This window comes from Enhydra lutris, unplaced genomic scaffold (genome assembly GCF_002288905.1).
Source record: "Enhydra lutris kenyoni isolate GAN:26980312 unplaced genomic scaffold, ASM228890v2 scaffoldscaffold28, whole genome shotgun sequence".
NCBI lineage: Eukaryota > Metazoa > Chordata > Mammalia > Carnivora > Mustelidae > Enhydra > Enhydra lutris.
Window position 1 is genome coordinate 6,252,615 of NW_019154112.1, and position 16,199 is coordinate 6,268,813.

Consider the following 16,199-nt stretch of genomic DNA (forward strand, 5'->3'; position numbering starts at 1 on the left):
CTGGCAAGTCACAACATATAAACACTATTCGTATCTGTGTTCAGAAGTCTACAATAACCCAAAGTAGTTTGATTATACTTTGCCTTGAGAAAAGAGACGAATGCTATTTATATCAATCTGGTTTCCTTTCTCGGAGATAAGGTTATTTCGTGATTTATTTTCAAACATTTCTTTAAAGGATACGTGTTCCGTTAACTCCTGATATTTTAAAGTCATCTAGTAGTTGAACAACCATTTCTCTGTTTGGATCATTAGGGTCTGAATTACGAACCTATAGTGGGAAAGAGACAGTATTTAGCAAAAGGGAAAGCATGGAAATAAGCCAATTAGTGGGGGAGGGAGGGAATACCTGTAGCACATGTAACAAAGGAACAATTACTCCCAAGAAAGAGATCACACAAATTATGAGAAAAACATACTAAAATTTTAATTGCTCAAACAGGCAAAGAAATAAACAGTGCACAAAAGGAAATACAACTGACAAAGACTATTGCTCTAATTCAACCATTTTTCTACCAAAAGTGTAACTCTCAAATTAATGCTGGTTACCAGGCCATGAGGAAATAAGGAGCTTTCATAGGATGCAAAACAACCACTGAGCCAACATTCCTCACACTGTTTACTCAGCCGAACTTTATTCCCCCCCATAAAAAACCTTCTCAATCAAGGAAGCAAGCAGTATCGATTTAACTTTTGGGCACAGGCTCCTAGCCTGTCAGACAGACTGGCACTCTGAAAATTACTTTCTTAGAGCTCTCCTGGTCTAACACACTCACTTTACAAATGAAAACTCAAGGGCTCAGAAAAAATGACATGGTGAGCTAGAGGATATACTGGACTATGGCTGGTCTTAAAGTCTAGGTTTTCTAACTATGAGTTTAAGCTCCTTCTACCATAACTTCCTAATTTTTAACAAAACTAAAAATAAGTTTTCTAAAATTTACCTAAGTTTTCAGATATATAAAAGGAATTAATAAACACAGTGTTTATTTTATATATTTTTATAATATTTTAAAGTATAAAATAAGATATTACTTATTCACACAACTTTACTTTTTTTTATTAGTTTCAGAAGTAGAGTTTAGTGATTCATTAGTTGCTTATAATACTCAGTGCTCATTATATCAGGTGCCTTCCTTAACGCCTACCTCTCAGTTATCCCATCCCCCCACCCACCTCCCCTCCAGCAACCCTCAGTGTGTTTCCTATAGTTAAGAGTCTCTTATGGTTTGTCTTCCTTTGTTTTTATCTTATTTTATTTGTTTTTCCCCTTCCCTAGGCCCATCTGTTTTGTTTCTTAAATTCCACATAAGTGAAATCATGTATTTTTCTCTGATTGACTTATTTCGCTTAGCCTAATACTCTCTAGCTCCATGCATGTCATTGAAAATGGCAAGATTTCATTCTTTTTGATGCCCAAGTAATATTCCAGCTTGCTCTCTCTCTCTCTCTCTCACACACACACACCCAATATCACATTTTCTTTATCCAGTCATCTGTTGATGGGCATCTGGATATTTTTGGCTATTGTCAGAAAACTTTAAACTACAGTAGGAAAGTAAAACATTTTTTGTGCTTTCCGGTACATAAAACATGCTCCATAAATATTTTCATTTATTTGAAAGTTTTTTTTAATGCTTTTGATGGGAATCCACCACTTCCCCTACCACAAGCACAGAATTTATAAATATTGTCATCTACCTCTACCTCTTTAAGGATATTTTAACTTTACAATAAAAATTAGTCATGCTAAAAAGTCTATATTTGGTGTGTCTTAATTCAGCAAAACTTTGTTTATGATGCTTTGTGGTTCACACATGGGATCTAATACTCACTGATTTCAGCAACCGGATTTCATCTAGTGCTGTTTCAGTATAATGTTCAGCACTTTTAACTACTTTCATTGCCACAAACTTCTTCCCCCTAAGAAACAAACACAGGCAGTTAAGACCTAATGCCCTATCCTCACTTTAGGAAGGTAAAATTTACCTGTAACTGGGAGGCAGTGACAAAAGTACAAATACTGGTTTCATGTCTTCCTGTACTTAAACACAGGCTATTTCTATTAATCACTTGTAACTGTTAATGGTACTAAATGGCCAGATTCCATTTATAGAAGGAAGAAAATCTGTTCTTAAGTAATCTCAGCACACATTTCTCCAAGTTAAAGTCTACCTTCTGAATGCTTCTCTGAATCCAAGTAAAACTATGAAATGATAGTAAATATGGGGGACAACCACATCAAATCAGAAGTGTCCTGTATATCTGCATGTCAAAAGCTAAAAGGTTAAAAGCTTTAACACTTTCCTAGAAAAAGCCAGAAGAAATACTTCACATAGGTTGGTATAGGACATCATTTAAAAACTTACTCCAGCAAACAAACAAATAAAAACACCCTAAAGAATTTACATACCATACTTTCATTGAATATTTGTAATGTTTTGAATTTCCGAGTTCCAAGTGCCTTATGGATACTAATCGAATCAATCTTTTGTCTCCAAGGCTCTTCTTCCCCAGATGAAAGATAAATTTGCCCAAGAACATAGATTACCAACAACAAAATTCTGATCAAGAAATTTGTCTAGAGATAGACTGAAGGCTGGATCATCTCTGGAAATTCAGATGAAAACTCTTAGGCATCACCTAATTCTTTTGCAGGACTATTACAACTTACTGAATATCCCATGATAACCACACTGTTGAAAAGTGTCCCCAGCCCAACTTTCTGATCACATGATATCTCCCATTGAATAGATCTCCGATTTTCACAAGATGATACCCTCCTGGAAGAAACAATAAGAAAGAAACATTGTCACTTAAGTAGTAAAAAAAAGGTATCTTACATTCCATTTTCCAACATCTATATACCGTTTATCAAATAAAAATGGTTTCTTCTACATAATCAACTGAACAGAAAAAAATCAGCCACACAGTATTACTGAACTCATGTTATGAAAAAAATTCTTAGGAGCTCCTGTGTGCCTCAGTTGGTTAAGCATCCAACTCTTGATTTTGGCTCAGTCATGATCTCAGGGTTGTGAGATGTGAGATAGAGCCCTGCGTTGGGCTCTGCACTCAGCAGCAAGTCTGCTGGAGAGTCTCTCTCGCCCTCCCTCTGCTCCTGCCCCACCTCCTGCGCACACATACGCTTGTGCTCTGTCTCTAAGTAAATAAATCTTCATTTAAAAAAATAAGCAAATCTTTAAAAAAAAAACTTAGAAAATAAGGTTAATGATTTAGAGTAAGCAAGATGTTGAACAACCATGTTACTTAAAACAATAAGTCATTACAAAAACAATGAATACTGTTACGCTGAAAAGAAATTAAAAAAACAACAAAAAAACATTAAGTCATTCTTTTTTTTTTTTTTTTAAGGTTTTATTTATTTGTGTGTGTGAGAGAGAGAGATAGAGTACACAAGCAGGGGGAACAGTAGGCAGAGGGAGAAGCAGACTTTTCGCTAAGCAAGGAGCTCAACGCAGAACTTGATCCCAGGGTTGGGATCATGATCTGAGCTGAAGGCAGCCACTTAACCAACTGAGCCACCTAGGCATCCCAAAATAAGTCATTCTCAAACAAAAATAAGGTTATGTATCACAATATTCTTGCCCCTCAATAATCTAGTAGATTTACCTAAACATGTAAATGTTTATATAAAATCTATTTATAGTTAGAGTCTCAGAATGTATTTTTATGCAGGAGATCAATGAATTCCATTTATTTAACTTAAAAAAAGTTTGTTTTCCTAAAACAACATAACACAACAAAACAAGGAAAGCCTGAAAAGGTTGCCAACAGTGGCAGGAATCAAGGTATTTTTACATCTTTGCTTGCTGAGAATAACACAAACCAGGTTCTCCCAGATAGTTAGATACATTCTGATATCACTTGCTATTAAGTATCTGTAATTCCAGTTTAACTTATCTTAGCAATTATCACTATGAGAAAAAAGTAATGAAAAGGTTTTCTGAAAAGTCTATATGCCAAATCTCAAAATTGGGTACTTCTGGGTAATACAGTGTTACAAATGGCTTATATTTTTTGTTTAATGTATTTCTGAAATTTTCTAAGGTAAATACGTACTATCGTTTTTAAGGAAAAAAAGGGTAAAAACAGATTTAATATAAAACCAAGCTTTAATACATTAAATTGAACTGAGAGGAAATACTATTTCTTATACTTCAAGAAAAGGATGCAAGAAGCAGAAAACATCAAAACAGCTTACACTCATAGACCAAATAATTAAGTGAGATACTGCATGTACATGAATCCTATCTTACTTGGTATCTCCTTATGAAAAGCCTTACCTTTACAATAATCATTGGGATCTTCTTGCTCATCATCATCAGACCCCAGAATCTCCTCTTCCTGCTCTGGTAGGTCACTTTCAGAGTGGGGAGCAGAGCCTCGGTGCTGAATTTCAGATCTAAGAAATAATAAAAACATGTTCATTCCACATGGACAAAATAAAATAGGACATTAAGAAAATGTCATTATCAAAATGTCTCCCTACTTAACAGATAACATACACAGAATATTATCTAGTGGTGGCCTAAGAGAATATTAGCTATCACTTTATCTTATGTTAGGAAAATAATACCTTTTTAAAAAAAGATTTGAGAGAGAGACGGAGAGAGGGAATACACATGAGTGAGAGGGGTAGAGGGAGAAGGAGAGAGAATCTCAAGCAGACTCCATATTCAGCCTGACACAAGGGCTGGATCTCACGACCCTTAGACCGTGACCTAAGCCGCAACCAAGAGTTGGACGCTTAACAGACCACCTAGATGCCCCACAAAAATTAAAAAAAAAAAAATAAAAATAAAAAAAATTTTAAAAAAAGAAAAGAAAAAAAATCATTACATGATTAAATAAAATCTGGGAAACACATAAAAGCACAAAGGGAAAAAACTACTTGAACTCAATATCCAAACAAATTACTGATAAAACTATTATATTTTCTTTCAGTATTTTCCTGTATTTTTATGAAAACATGTATTTGTAATCACATGCTATATAAACAAATTGGTATCCTGCTTTTCCCATTATATTTTAAAGTTTTCTCCTCATTCCTATGCCATCTCTTAAATCTTACATATTTTCCTTAGCCATATCACCACTTACTTTGGCAAATTCTGCTCAGTTGGACATTTAACTTGTTTCTAATTTTTTACCACTAAAAATAAAGCTGATGAGTATTTTTGGATAATCTTTATTCTGCATTCAGAATTATTTCCCTGAAGTTAAACCACCAGGGAAGGATAGAAACGTTCTCCCTATTTATAAAAACAACATGTTAGGGCGCCTGGGTGGCTCAGTGGGTTAAAGCTTCTGCCTTCAGCTCAGGGTCATGATCCCAGGGTCCTGGGATCAAGCCCCGCATCGGGCTCTCTTCTCAGCAGGGAGCCTGCTTCCCCCTTCTCTCTCTGTCTGCCTCTCTGCCTACTTGTGATCTCTGTCTGTCAAATTAAAAAAAAAAAAGAAAGAAAGAAAGAAAGAAAGAAAAAGTTAAAAAAAAAACATGTTAAATATAGAAAGTTTGGGAAACAATTTTTCTATTTAAAAACACTTCTATTCTGAACAAATTAATATTTTAAACTGTTTCTTTCCAGCCTGTAGCCATGAACAGCCTTTAGAATTATTATGTAAGTATGACTTTTCTAAAGAGGTTGTAACTGAGTTACATTTCCTGCCATGTATGTGCTTTTGGTACTTAAGTATTAACATGTTTGGAAAACTTAGCTTATCTGATAGGTAAAGATGGTTTCTCAACTTAAAATGAATAAAAAAATTTTACTAATTCCTTTCTCTACATGCCATCAATAAGTTGCATCAAAATTTTTGTGCACTGAAAAGTTCAGAGGCAGAAAGGCTTGGATTTGTATTCAGGTTGACACCTCTTAGTTGCCTGCTTTATAGTTTCATGCTAAATAAGCAGGTACACAACATTCCTTTCCGTAGTTGCAGGAAAAGGAATTTTAATCCCTATTTTTCAATATTTTATTTATCTTTTCATCATTCTGTTTCATTAGATTGTTTTTAAAAGACACAGTTTAACAGAAAAAAATTTTTAATAGCAAAACCAGTTATATGGGCTACTGAGACATAGGGAATACCTTGGCAAGCATAACTAATGATTCAGATTTAGATTTTTGGTGACCTTTCCAACCTGCCTCAATTCTGGATACGTTTTTGTCTTCCAGGAATATAAAAGTAGCTATATAAACTACACTATTCAAAGCATTCATTTTTAGTGAAAACATGTGTTTGGAAAACTTATTTAGTAAAGAACTGGCCCACTTTCCTATGTGGAAATAGGAGTCTGAATGAATATTCCTGAATTTAAGATTAAAATGAATTTCTAAAACAGATTCTCTAATTTCAAACTTGTACCTTATACAAATAAAATTACAAAAATAAAATTACAATTTGATCGAGAACTATAATTTGAAACTTTTGAAAAGCAGTGAAATATAATAGTGAAAACCAGATATAAAAATGCTGAAATATTAGGATTCTACAAACATCATGGGATTAATTAAAAAATTATTTTTAAAAGATTTGGACATTCTTGGAAACAAATATATTTGTGAAGAGTTTTTTATCTTTAAGTAGAATTCCCAAAGGATTCAAGATTGAATAATGAATTCCAAGTCACAATTTGAAATACAGTCTCTACCCTGATATGGTTGGGACAGAAGAAACTATCCTGTTATTCTAAAACAACAGAGAAAGATTACTTAAGCGGGGAGGGATCCTACTTTTTAACTCTGGAATGTCATTTAAAAAAATATAATAAATTTACATTTAAGTATTAATTTCAAATATATAATGTCTTAATATCCAGTCATCTCTCTGTGGTAGATGTCCTGTTCCTTTAGGTCCACAGCGATTTACTCCTTCATTTTCATAGTGCACATTTCTTAGTAACTTCTGGAGAATGAGCACATGGGAGGTAAATTTAAGATCTCTCTTATTATTTTATCCTCACCCTTGATTGCTGGTCTGGGTATAAAGTAAATCCTTTGTCACCTTCTATTTTCAGTGTTGCTGTTGACAAGTCCAACCAATGCCTTCTGATTTCTTGAGTCTTCCAAACAGGGCTTGTTTTTCTCCCTCAGTGTTTTTTAAAGATTTTCTCTTTAATTCCCATGTTCTGAAATTTCCTGAATGGCTTTTTCAAAATCCAGCTTGCTAAGTACTTTCTGTGTAATTACTTGCAAGACAGAGATTCATTCAGTTCTGAGAAAATTTCCTGTATTTCAATGTAAATTTAATCCTCTTCATTTTGTCTATTCTCTTTGGAACATGTTTTTTTCAGACACTGGACCCTCTGACTCACTACATTAATTTTCTTATATTTTCTATCTCCTTAGATTCTGCTGCTGTTCTCTTTTTAGATTTATCTAACTTGTGTTGTCTATTACATTTCTACCATATTTTCAATTTCTTACACTTTTTAAAAAAATAAATTCTATGCCCAACACAGGCTTTAACTCACAACCCTGAGAGTAAGAATCATATGCTCTACCAACTGAGCCAGCCAGGTGCCCCATTTTTGCTCTTGAATGTTCCTTTTTTACAGACTCCTGCTTCGTTTCAATGAGGCACTTTTACCTTAAGGATACTAATTAAAGTTTCCTTCTGATCCTGTATCATCTTGGCTTTCTCAAACTACCCATGTTTTACTAATGCCATACTTATGTAACATCAGACAACTGAAACAAAAACAGAAAGAAAAGAGAAATTCTGAGGAAACAGAGACAGTTACTAGTAGATAATGAGGATAATATGGTGATATGATTAAAGAATTCAAAATCACTTTAACTTCCATTGACAATGGGTGTTAAGAGTAAAGAACTGACAGAAATGCTACAGAAAGAAATTTCAGCTTATTAATATTAGGAACTAAAACCCATTCTTCCTAGAACAAAAAAGGCAAGGTCTAAAATAGTTTCAGTCTGTGCTTTGAAATTCTTCATACCTACACTTCTGGTCTCAAAATTCTGCTATTCATGTTCACAAGGAAAAAATTATGCCAGCACTTTAAAGCTCTCAAAGCATATAAGATTAAACCCAGTACATCTACAAAATCTCATAGAAATTGAAATGGACAATGGATCAAATTTTAATAGCAGCGTGATTTCAGAAGAGATAACTTGATCCAAACAGCAGTACTGTTAGAAATAGGAATGTACTTGACAAGGGTACAGAATGAAGCCAAGGCAAAAATCTGTGAGGAAGGCAGAAAGTAGTGGAAAAGTTTGGCAGTTTTGTTCCTCTTATATTTCCAAGCAAGACTTGACACAGAAGGAGTAAAAACAGATAAAAACCATATTTGTCAGGGTATTCCCCCTTATTTCTAAGGATCTTTTCAATTTAGATTCCATTTCTGGTATAATCCTCATTTCTAAGCATTCTTTACCTCAGTCTCTAATCAGCCAAATAAATAATAAAACTCAAGTGCCAAAACTACTGTCTTTTGTGAGCAAATACTATATATTTATAATTCATATGTATATTATATATAATATATAAAATATATATTTATATTTATAATTGCCATAAAGAATATGCTACTTATGAGTTTTTACTTATACTTTACTTATACACTCTCTCTCTCTCTCTCTTTTTTTTTTTTTTTTTTACAAAGTCTATTACTAACCAACTAAATTGGTTTATAACCTACTACAAGGTTGGTTTGAAAAACAGTGACCTAGAAATTATTTTTAACTTCTTTAGGGAGATATCATTCACATCCCATAAGATCACTAATCTAAAGCATATAATTCAGTGGTTTTAGTATATTCACAGAGTTGTATTACCACAACCTTAATTTAGAACATTTTCACCACTCCCACAAAAAACCCAATCCAATTAGCAGTAACTCACCATTATACTCTTCCCTTAGACTCAGGAAACCACTAATCTACCTTCTGTGTCTATGAATCTGACTTTTCTGGACATTTCATGTGGAACCATTCAATATATGGTCTTTTATGACTGACTTCCTTCACATAGCATAATGTTTTCCTAGGTTTACCCATGTTGTGGGATGTATCAGTACTTCATTACTTTTTATGAATAATATTCCATTATATGGATAGATCACATTTTATTTATCCATTCATCAACTGATGGGCATTTGAGTTGTTCCCATTTTTTGACTATTATGAGTCACACTGCTATGAACACCCCAGAAGTAGCACACGTGACTATGTTTACAGCAGCACCATCTGTAATAACATTAAGCAGGAAACTAAATGTCCATCAAGAAGAGAAAGGATAAGTCATGGTATTTTGATATAGTAAAATATTATATCCAACAAAATGAATTACACTCATAAAACAGCATGAATTAATTGCCCAAACAAGATGAAGTGAAAATAGCAAGATGCAGAATACATGTATCACTTTAACCAAATTTGAAACACACACAAAATGGCCAATATAAGGAAATAAAGAACTGCAACTAGTAAAGATCTAATACACAGTAGAGTGATTACAGACAGCAAAACTGTATTACACACATTAAACTTTGTTTAAAAAAAAAAAGTTTATTTATGTAACATCTAGAGCCAATGTGTGACTTGAACTCATCACCCTGAGATCAAGAGTTGCATGTTCCTCTGACTGAGCCAGCCAGGTGCCCCCAAACATTAAATTTCTCAGAGACTAGATCTTTTTTCTTTTTTAAAGATTTATCCATTTATTATTGGAGAGAGAGCACATGAGCAGGACAAGGAGCAGAGGGAGAGACTCTCAGACTGTGCTGACCCTGACACAGGACTCAATCCCATGACCCTGAGATCATGACCTGAGTCAAAATCAAGAGTTGGAAGCTTAACCAAATGAGCCATCCAGGCACCTCTAGACAAGATTTTTTTTTTAAAAATTTAAAACATTTAAGTATGCTTTTGCTTTTTTTTTTTTTAAAGTAAACTAGACCAGCATGGGGCTTGAACTCATGGCCCTGAGATCAAGATTCCTATGTTCTAGGACTGAGCCAGCCAGGTGCCCTGAGACTAGATTTTTTTTTTTTTAAGATTTTATTTATTTATTCATTTGACAGAGAGAGAGAGAGAGAGAGAGAGCTCACAAGTAGGCAGAGAGGCTGGCAGAGAGAGAGGAGGACGCAGGCTCCCTGCTGAGCAGAGAGGCCGATGCAGGGCTCTATCCCAGGACCCTGGGATCACGACCTGAGCGGAAGGCAGAGGCTTTAACCCACTGAGCCACCTAGGTGGCCCCTCAGACTAGACCTTAATTGTCCCCACCACTAGATGAAATGATAATCATCTGACACAACAGATGTTAGCTAATGCTACAATGGCAATAATATTGCAATATAAATATATCAAGTAACTATGTTGTACAGTTTAAACTTACACAATATTATAGGTCAATTGTATCTCAAAAAAAGCTGAGGGAAAAAAGTGATTAAAACAAGAAAAAAAAAGAACAAATTCAAGGTAACTACAAATTCTACAGTGGAGCTACAATATAGGGATATGATCAAGGAGGAGTACAAATGGGCACCAACTATATAATAACTTAACATATTAAACTGATATACTTACATGTGAACTTTATATTTGGTCTTCCCAAACATCCAAAAATAAGATCCCCAAAATGGGCATACCATAAAATATAATAAAAATATCTTAGCTCTTGATTTAAAGAGGAAATGAAATTTAAAATGTCAAAGTAGGGCTGCCTGGGTGGCTCAGTTGGCAAAGCATCTGACTGGCTCAGGTCATGATCCCTGAGTCCCAGGTTGAGCCCTGCATTGGGTTCCCTGCTCAACAGGGAGTCTGGTTCTCCCTCTGCCCCTCACCCTGCTTGCTCTCTCTCTCTCTCAAATAAATAAATAAAATCTTTAAAAAATTAATTAAAACTTCAAAGTATTTAAAAATAGGTATATTACATGTTAAAATCTGTGACAATTTCACTTGAGAAAAATTTGTAACTATGAATACACCAATTATAAAACAAAACTTGTTACTCATGAAATAGTCACATCATTTAAAAAATAGATAAAATTTGAAAAAAGATACAACTCATTGTTAGGTTAGTAAGCGTGCAAGGATAGGACTGCCACTTTCATACTCCGCTTCATCTTCTATCCAGCATCATTTCCTTTTAGGGAATGACCCTCTACAATTGCCAAGGCTGCAATCATATGGCCCTACCCACCCTCTCTCTCTACAGGGGTGGACACATGATCCAAGCAAGATCTAGGATCTTTTTGAGGGGGAAATGATGGCTGCTGGGAGCTCTATTTCTGAAATCTTAAGCACTAAGGGCCAAGGAGTTGTCCAATATGTTTATTGCTGCCAAGTAGGGAGAGAATTCTGAGAATGAAGTCAAAATAAAGAAGAATAAAGCAAAGGTATTTATTGGCTAATGGTGGAGGAAAATGGGCACTGAATGTATCTCCAGGGTTTACAGACAACTCCCTAACTATTAATCCCTCTGGATACAGCCTAAGTGAGTTTGAATTTGGTTACTTATAATAAGAAGCATTCTAAATAAGACACATACATAAACATAATTAGGCAATAATCACAACAATTTTAAGTTATTTCACTTCTAAATACTTATCCTATAAATTAAGATAAACACACACTTTATACCAATGTCAACTTCCTAGTTTTGCTATAGTTACATAAGAAGCAACTATTGGGGGAAGCTAGAACCTCCTTATATTATCTTTGCAACTTCCTGCAAACCTGCAATTATTTTAAGATTTATTATTTTTAGGTGCACCTGGGTGGCTCAGTGGGTTAAGCCTCTGCCTTCAGCTCAGGTCATGATCTCAGGGTCCTAGGATCCAGCCCAGCATTGGGCTCTCTGCTGAGCAGGGAGCCTGCTTCCCCCTCCCTCTCTTTCTGCCTGCTTCTCTGCCTACTTTTGATCTCTCTCTCTGACAAATAAATAAAATCAATCTTAAAAAAAAAAAAAAAAAGATTTCTTATTTTTATTTTTTTAAAAAAGATTTTATTTATTTACTTGACAGAGGGAGAGACAGCAAGAAAGGGAACACAAGCAAGGGGAGTGGAAGAGGGAGAAGCAGGCTCCCTGCCAAGCACGGAGCCTGATGCAAGGCTCCATCCCAGGACCTGGTACTACGCCCTGAGCCAAAAAGGTAGATGCCCAACGACTTAGCCACCCAGGCACCCCTATTTTAAAATATAAAAAGCTTTAAAATTTGTGAAAGAAATTAAGATATATATGGACAAAGACTTGGACATAATAATGGTTATCACTGCATTTATTATAGCCCAAAACTAGGAACACACTTTAAGATGATGGACTGCACAACTATTTATATCATCTTCCCGCTCAAAGCCAACAAAACTAAATAAAGGAATAAGGTTATAAATCTAAAACAATGTGGAGGAGACAGAAAGAGCAATGTCCTGGCAACCCAGAAACACAAAGGTAGGGTGAGCTACAGTGGTAGAGGGAGATAGCCAACCTGTGATACCTGATTAAATGATAGATACAGGTATGATGGAATGCAGGTATGAGATGAGGGATAAATAAAGAGATTAACTGAAGGTTTGTAAAATAACTTTGACACCCTAACACAGCAAAGTAGATAGTCTGGCATTTACCCTATAGGGCTATTCTCTAAAGAAAATGAACACAAATGGAATAACAAAGGCTGTCAGTGTGGATGCTGGTACTCCAGAGTAAAGTTCTCCAGATTCAGGTGCCCAGAACCACGGATGACTCTCTACTTATTCATCTTAAAAAGAAAAATCCTTGCTAGGACACAAGGCTTTCAATCAGTTCTCTAATGGCTCATCTCATAAAAATGAAAAGCTGACCAAGTATTAGCAAACATTTGAGAAAAGCCTCCAACCCCTAAAGATAGAGACCAAGATAAACAACTGGAAAACCGATCTGAGAGAAGTGCATTCAGGAAGAACACATTAAAAAAAAAAAAAAAAAAAAGTTTTCATTCATTCATTCAGAGAGAGAGAGAGAGAGAGAGAGCATGCAAGAGCACAATGCATGAGCTGGGGGTTGGGATTAGGGAGGGACAGAGGGAGAACGAGGGGAAGCAGACTCTGCTGAGCTGGGAACTCAACAAAGGGTTTGATCTTAGAACTCTGAGATCATTACCTGAGCTGAAACCAAGAGTCAGTCACCCAACTAACTGAGCTACCTGGATGCCCCAGGAAGGTCACAATTTTTAAAACTACAGTTGGGCGTGCCTGGGTGGCTCAGTTGGTTAAGCGTCTGCCTTCAGCTCAGGTCATGATCTCCAGGTCCTGGGTTCAAGCCCCATGTTGGGCTCCGTGCTCAGCAGGAGTCTGCTTCTCTCCTTCCCTCTGTTCCTCCTCCCTGCTCATTCTCTTTCTTTCTCAACTAAATAGATAGAACTCTCTAAAAAAATTTTTTTAAATAAATAAATAAAACTACGCTTGACCCTTGAACAACATGGGTTTGAACTACATGGGACTACTTATATGCAAATTTTTTGATGATAAATACAGCATAGTTCTATAAATGTACTTTCTCATCCTTATGATTTTCTTAGTAATATTTTCTTTTCTCTAGTGTACTTTATTAAAAGAATACAGTATGTAACACATACAACATACAAAATATGTGTTAATGAACTATGTTACCAGCAAGGTGAGGCTTCAGTAAGCTTTTAGTAGTTGAATTTTTGGGCAGTCAAAACATACATGGATTTTTCACTTTGTTGGGTTTGGCATCCCAAACCCCTTTGTTTTTCAAGGGTCAACCATAATTTATATGAATAGAGAGATTTAATATCTTAAGTGATATTAACTTCAAAATGGAATAAGGTGCTCTAAAAGGTAAGTAATATGGGAAAGAAGCTTTGGAATATAAACAGTCCTCTAAATGTGGGGGGAAAAATCACCTATGGAGATGATAGATGCACCAAAAAGAGGTCAGAGACAATCAATTCAAGAGGGCCAACATCTGAATAATGGGAGTGGCAAAATAAGAGAGCTCTGTTTGGATGGGAGGATATTATTAAAGGAATATAAGAAATGTCTGGGGATTAAACAGAATTACCATTTTATTTTTATTTATTTATTTTTAAAAAATTTTTTATTTATTTATTTGACAGAGAGAGATCACAGTAGACAGAGAGGCAGGCAGAGAGAGAGAGAGGGGGAAGCAGGCTCCCTGCTGAGCAGAGAGCCCAATGTGGGACTCGATCCCAGGACCCCAAGATCATGACCTGAGCTGAAGGCAGCAGCTTAACCCACTGAGCCACCCAGGCGCCCAGAATCACCATTTTAAAAAAACAGCCCCTCGTGGTGCTAAACAGGATTACTCTTGCCAACATATAGATATATTATTAGGGAAATTTCAGAATCTAGTATTAAGGTCCTAACAGCTTCTAGGGGGGAAAAAGATTTAAAAGAACAATAATCACACTAGCATCAAATGTCTCATTAGAAATCCAGCATACGAAAAGACAATGAAGCAATGACTTCTAAATTCTGAGGAAAATAACTTTTTTTGTTTTACCCAATGTAGCTTTGAATAGATTTGAGGGCAAAGTCTTTTAAATATAGAAGGATATAGAACTTATTTATCATTCACCTTTTCTAAAGAAGTTGCTTGAGGACAGGAAACAAAAGGTTAAAGAAAGAAGACATGAGATCCAAGTAAACAGTGAATCCAAAAGAGATGACAGAAAAAAAAAGTTCCACGAGAACAACTGTGAAGAAAACCTATGGCAACTAAGGAGTGCACTTGTGATGATCAATGGGTCATGTATGGAATTGCTAAATCACTGTACTGTGCACCTGAAACTAATGACACTGTGTATGTTAACTATACTATAATAATAATTTAAAAAGCCCTAAAATGCATTTACTCTGAGATTACTCTACAGTGAGAGGCTGGAGGGCTCTAAGAGGGAGGTCTCAGGGAAAACACACAGACAAGAAACTATACTCAAGATATTGGAGATACATGGTAAAATAAAATGACACAAAGGGGAAAAATAATAAAAATTCCAGAAAACCACCAAAAGCCAAACAAAAAAGTATATATAATTACAGGTATAATAGTTAAAGTAATGTAAGTTATTAATAGACTACTGATTTTCTACTTTCAAAATCAACATACTTAAACATGAATCTAGGGGTTGACTATAGTCCTTTCCAGAGACTTCAGAGGATGGGCACCACTATTGCACTTTCCTGCCATGCTCTGGAGCACTGGCCTCCTAGAGGGGAATTTTGCATGCAGTTGGTGCCCCTGTTTTTGCAGCTGCTGTCCTCTGGGTTCTGGTGGCCAGTGGGGCTTGCATCTCATGGGACTGTGGCAATCAAAGAGAGAAGTCCTGGCAGGAAGCTACCTCCAGGGCACTGTGTAGACTGCATAACAAGGCACAACCCCCAATCTTTCTGTGAAGGCCTGCTGGCTTGTCCAGGAGCTTCAGTCTGAGGGGTGGGCTTCAGGTATGGCACACATTTAATAGACTATGGAGCTGCTCTCAAGGAACACAGCAGTGGGCGCCTCTTGAAACTCTTCTGCCATGTTCCAGGTAGCCAGTATCTCCCAGAAAAGAGATTATACACTCATCTGGAGGCCTAATTTTTGCAACTGCTGCCCAGGCGACACTGTCAAATTGTCTGGCCAGTGAGACTTATTATGCTTGTGGTCCCACAGGAATATATCCATGTGCACACACTTAAAAACTGCTGCCTAAGGGTCTGGTTTCCAAAGAGCCTGATTCTAGGTGCTTAAACCCTCCCCTCAGGGTTACCCTCAACTACTGGAGCTATTAAAAACTGTTAAGCATACTTTCAACTACTAGGATCTATTAAAAATATAATAGGCTGCATGGACAAATGTTTGAAAGACAACAAAGAGTTGGGGCAGGGTTAAGCAACAAGGTTCATATCCTACATTAGGCCACTCCTTCAAGACTTGGAAAGGTGGTTGTTTCCAACCGACCAAGTGAGAACGAAGCAAAATGATGAAACAGAAGAATATGTTCCAAACGAAAGAACAAGATAAAACCTCAGAAAAATAGACCTTAACAACAGAGATAAGTTCAAAACAATGGTTAAACAGATGTTCACCAACCCTGGAAGAGGAATGGATGAACGCAGTGAGGACTTTAATAGAGATTTGAAATACTAAAAATGTACCAATCAGAAGTTCCAGAGCTGAAGATTACAATAACTGACCTG

The 16,199-nt window shown here is 35.9% G+C and overlaps 1 protein-coding gene across 1 annotated transcript in view; it reads right to left on the minus strand.

Annotated features, from left to right (window-relative positions):
* The window catches only part of LOC111152251 (SRSF protein kinase 1), a 78,612-nt gene that overhangs the window by 31,763 nt on the left and 30,650 nt on the right, over positions 1-16,199 (minus strand). The window contains 4 exon segments of the mRNA XM_022510698.1: positions 184-271; positions 1,836-1,923; positions 2,675-2,783; positions 4,308-4,426. Coding sequence (XP_022366406.1) covers positions 184-271; positions 1,836-1,923; positions 2,675-2,783; positions 4,308-4,426 — 404 coding nt within the window.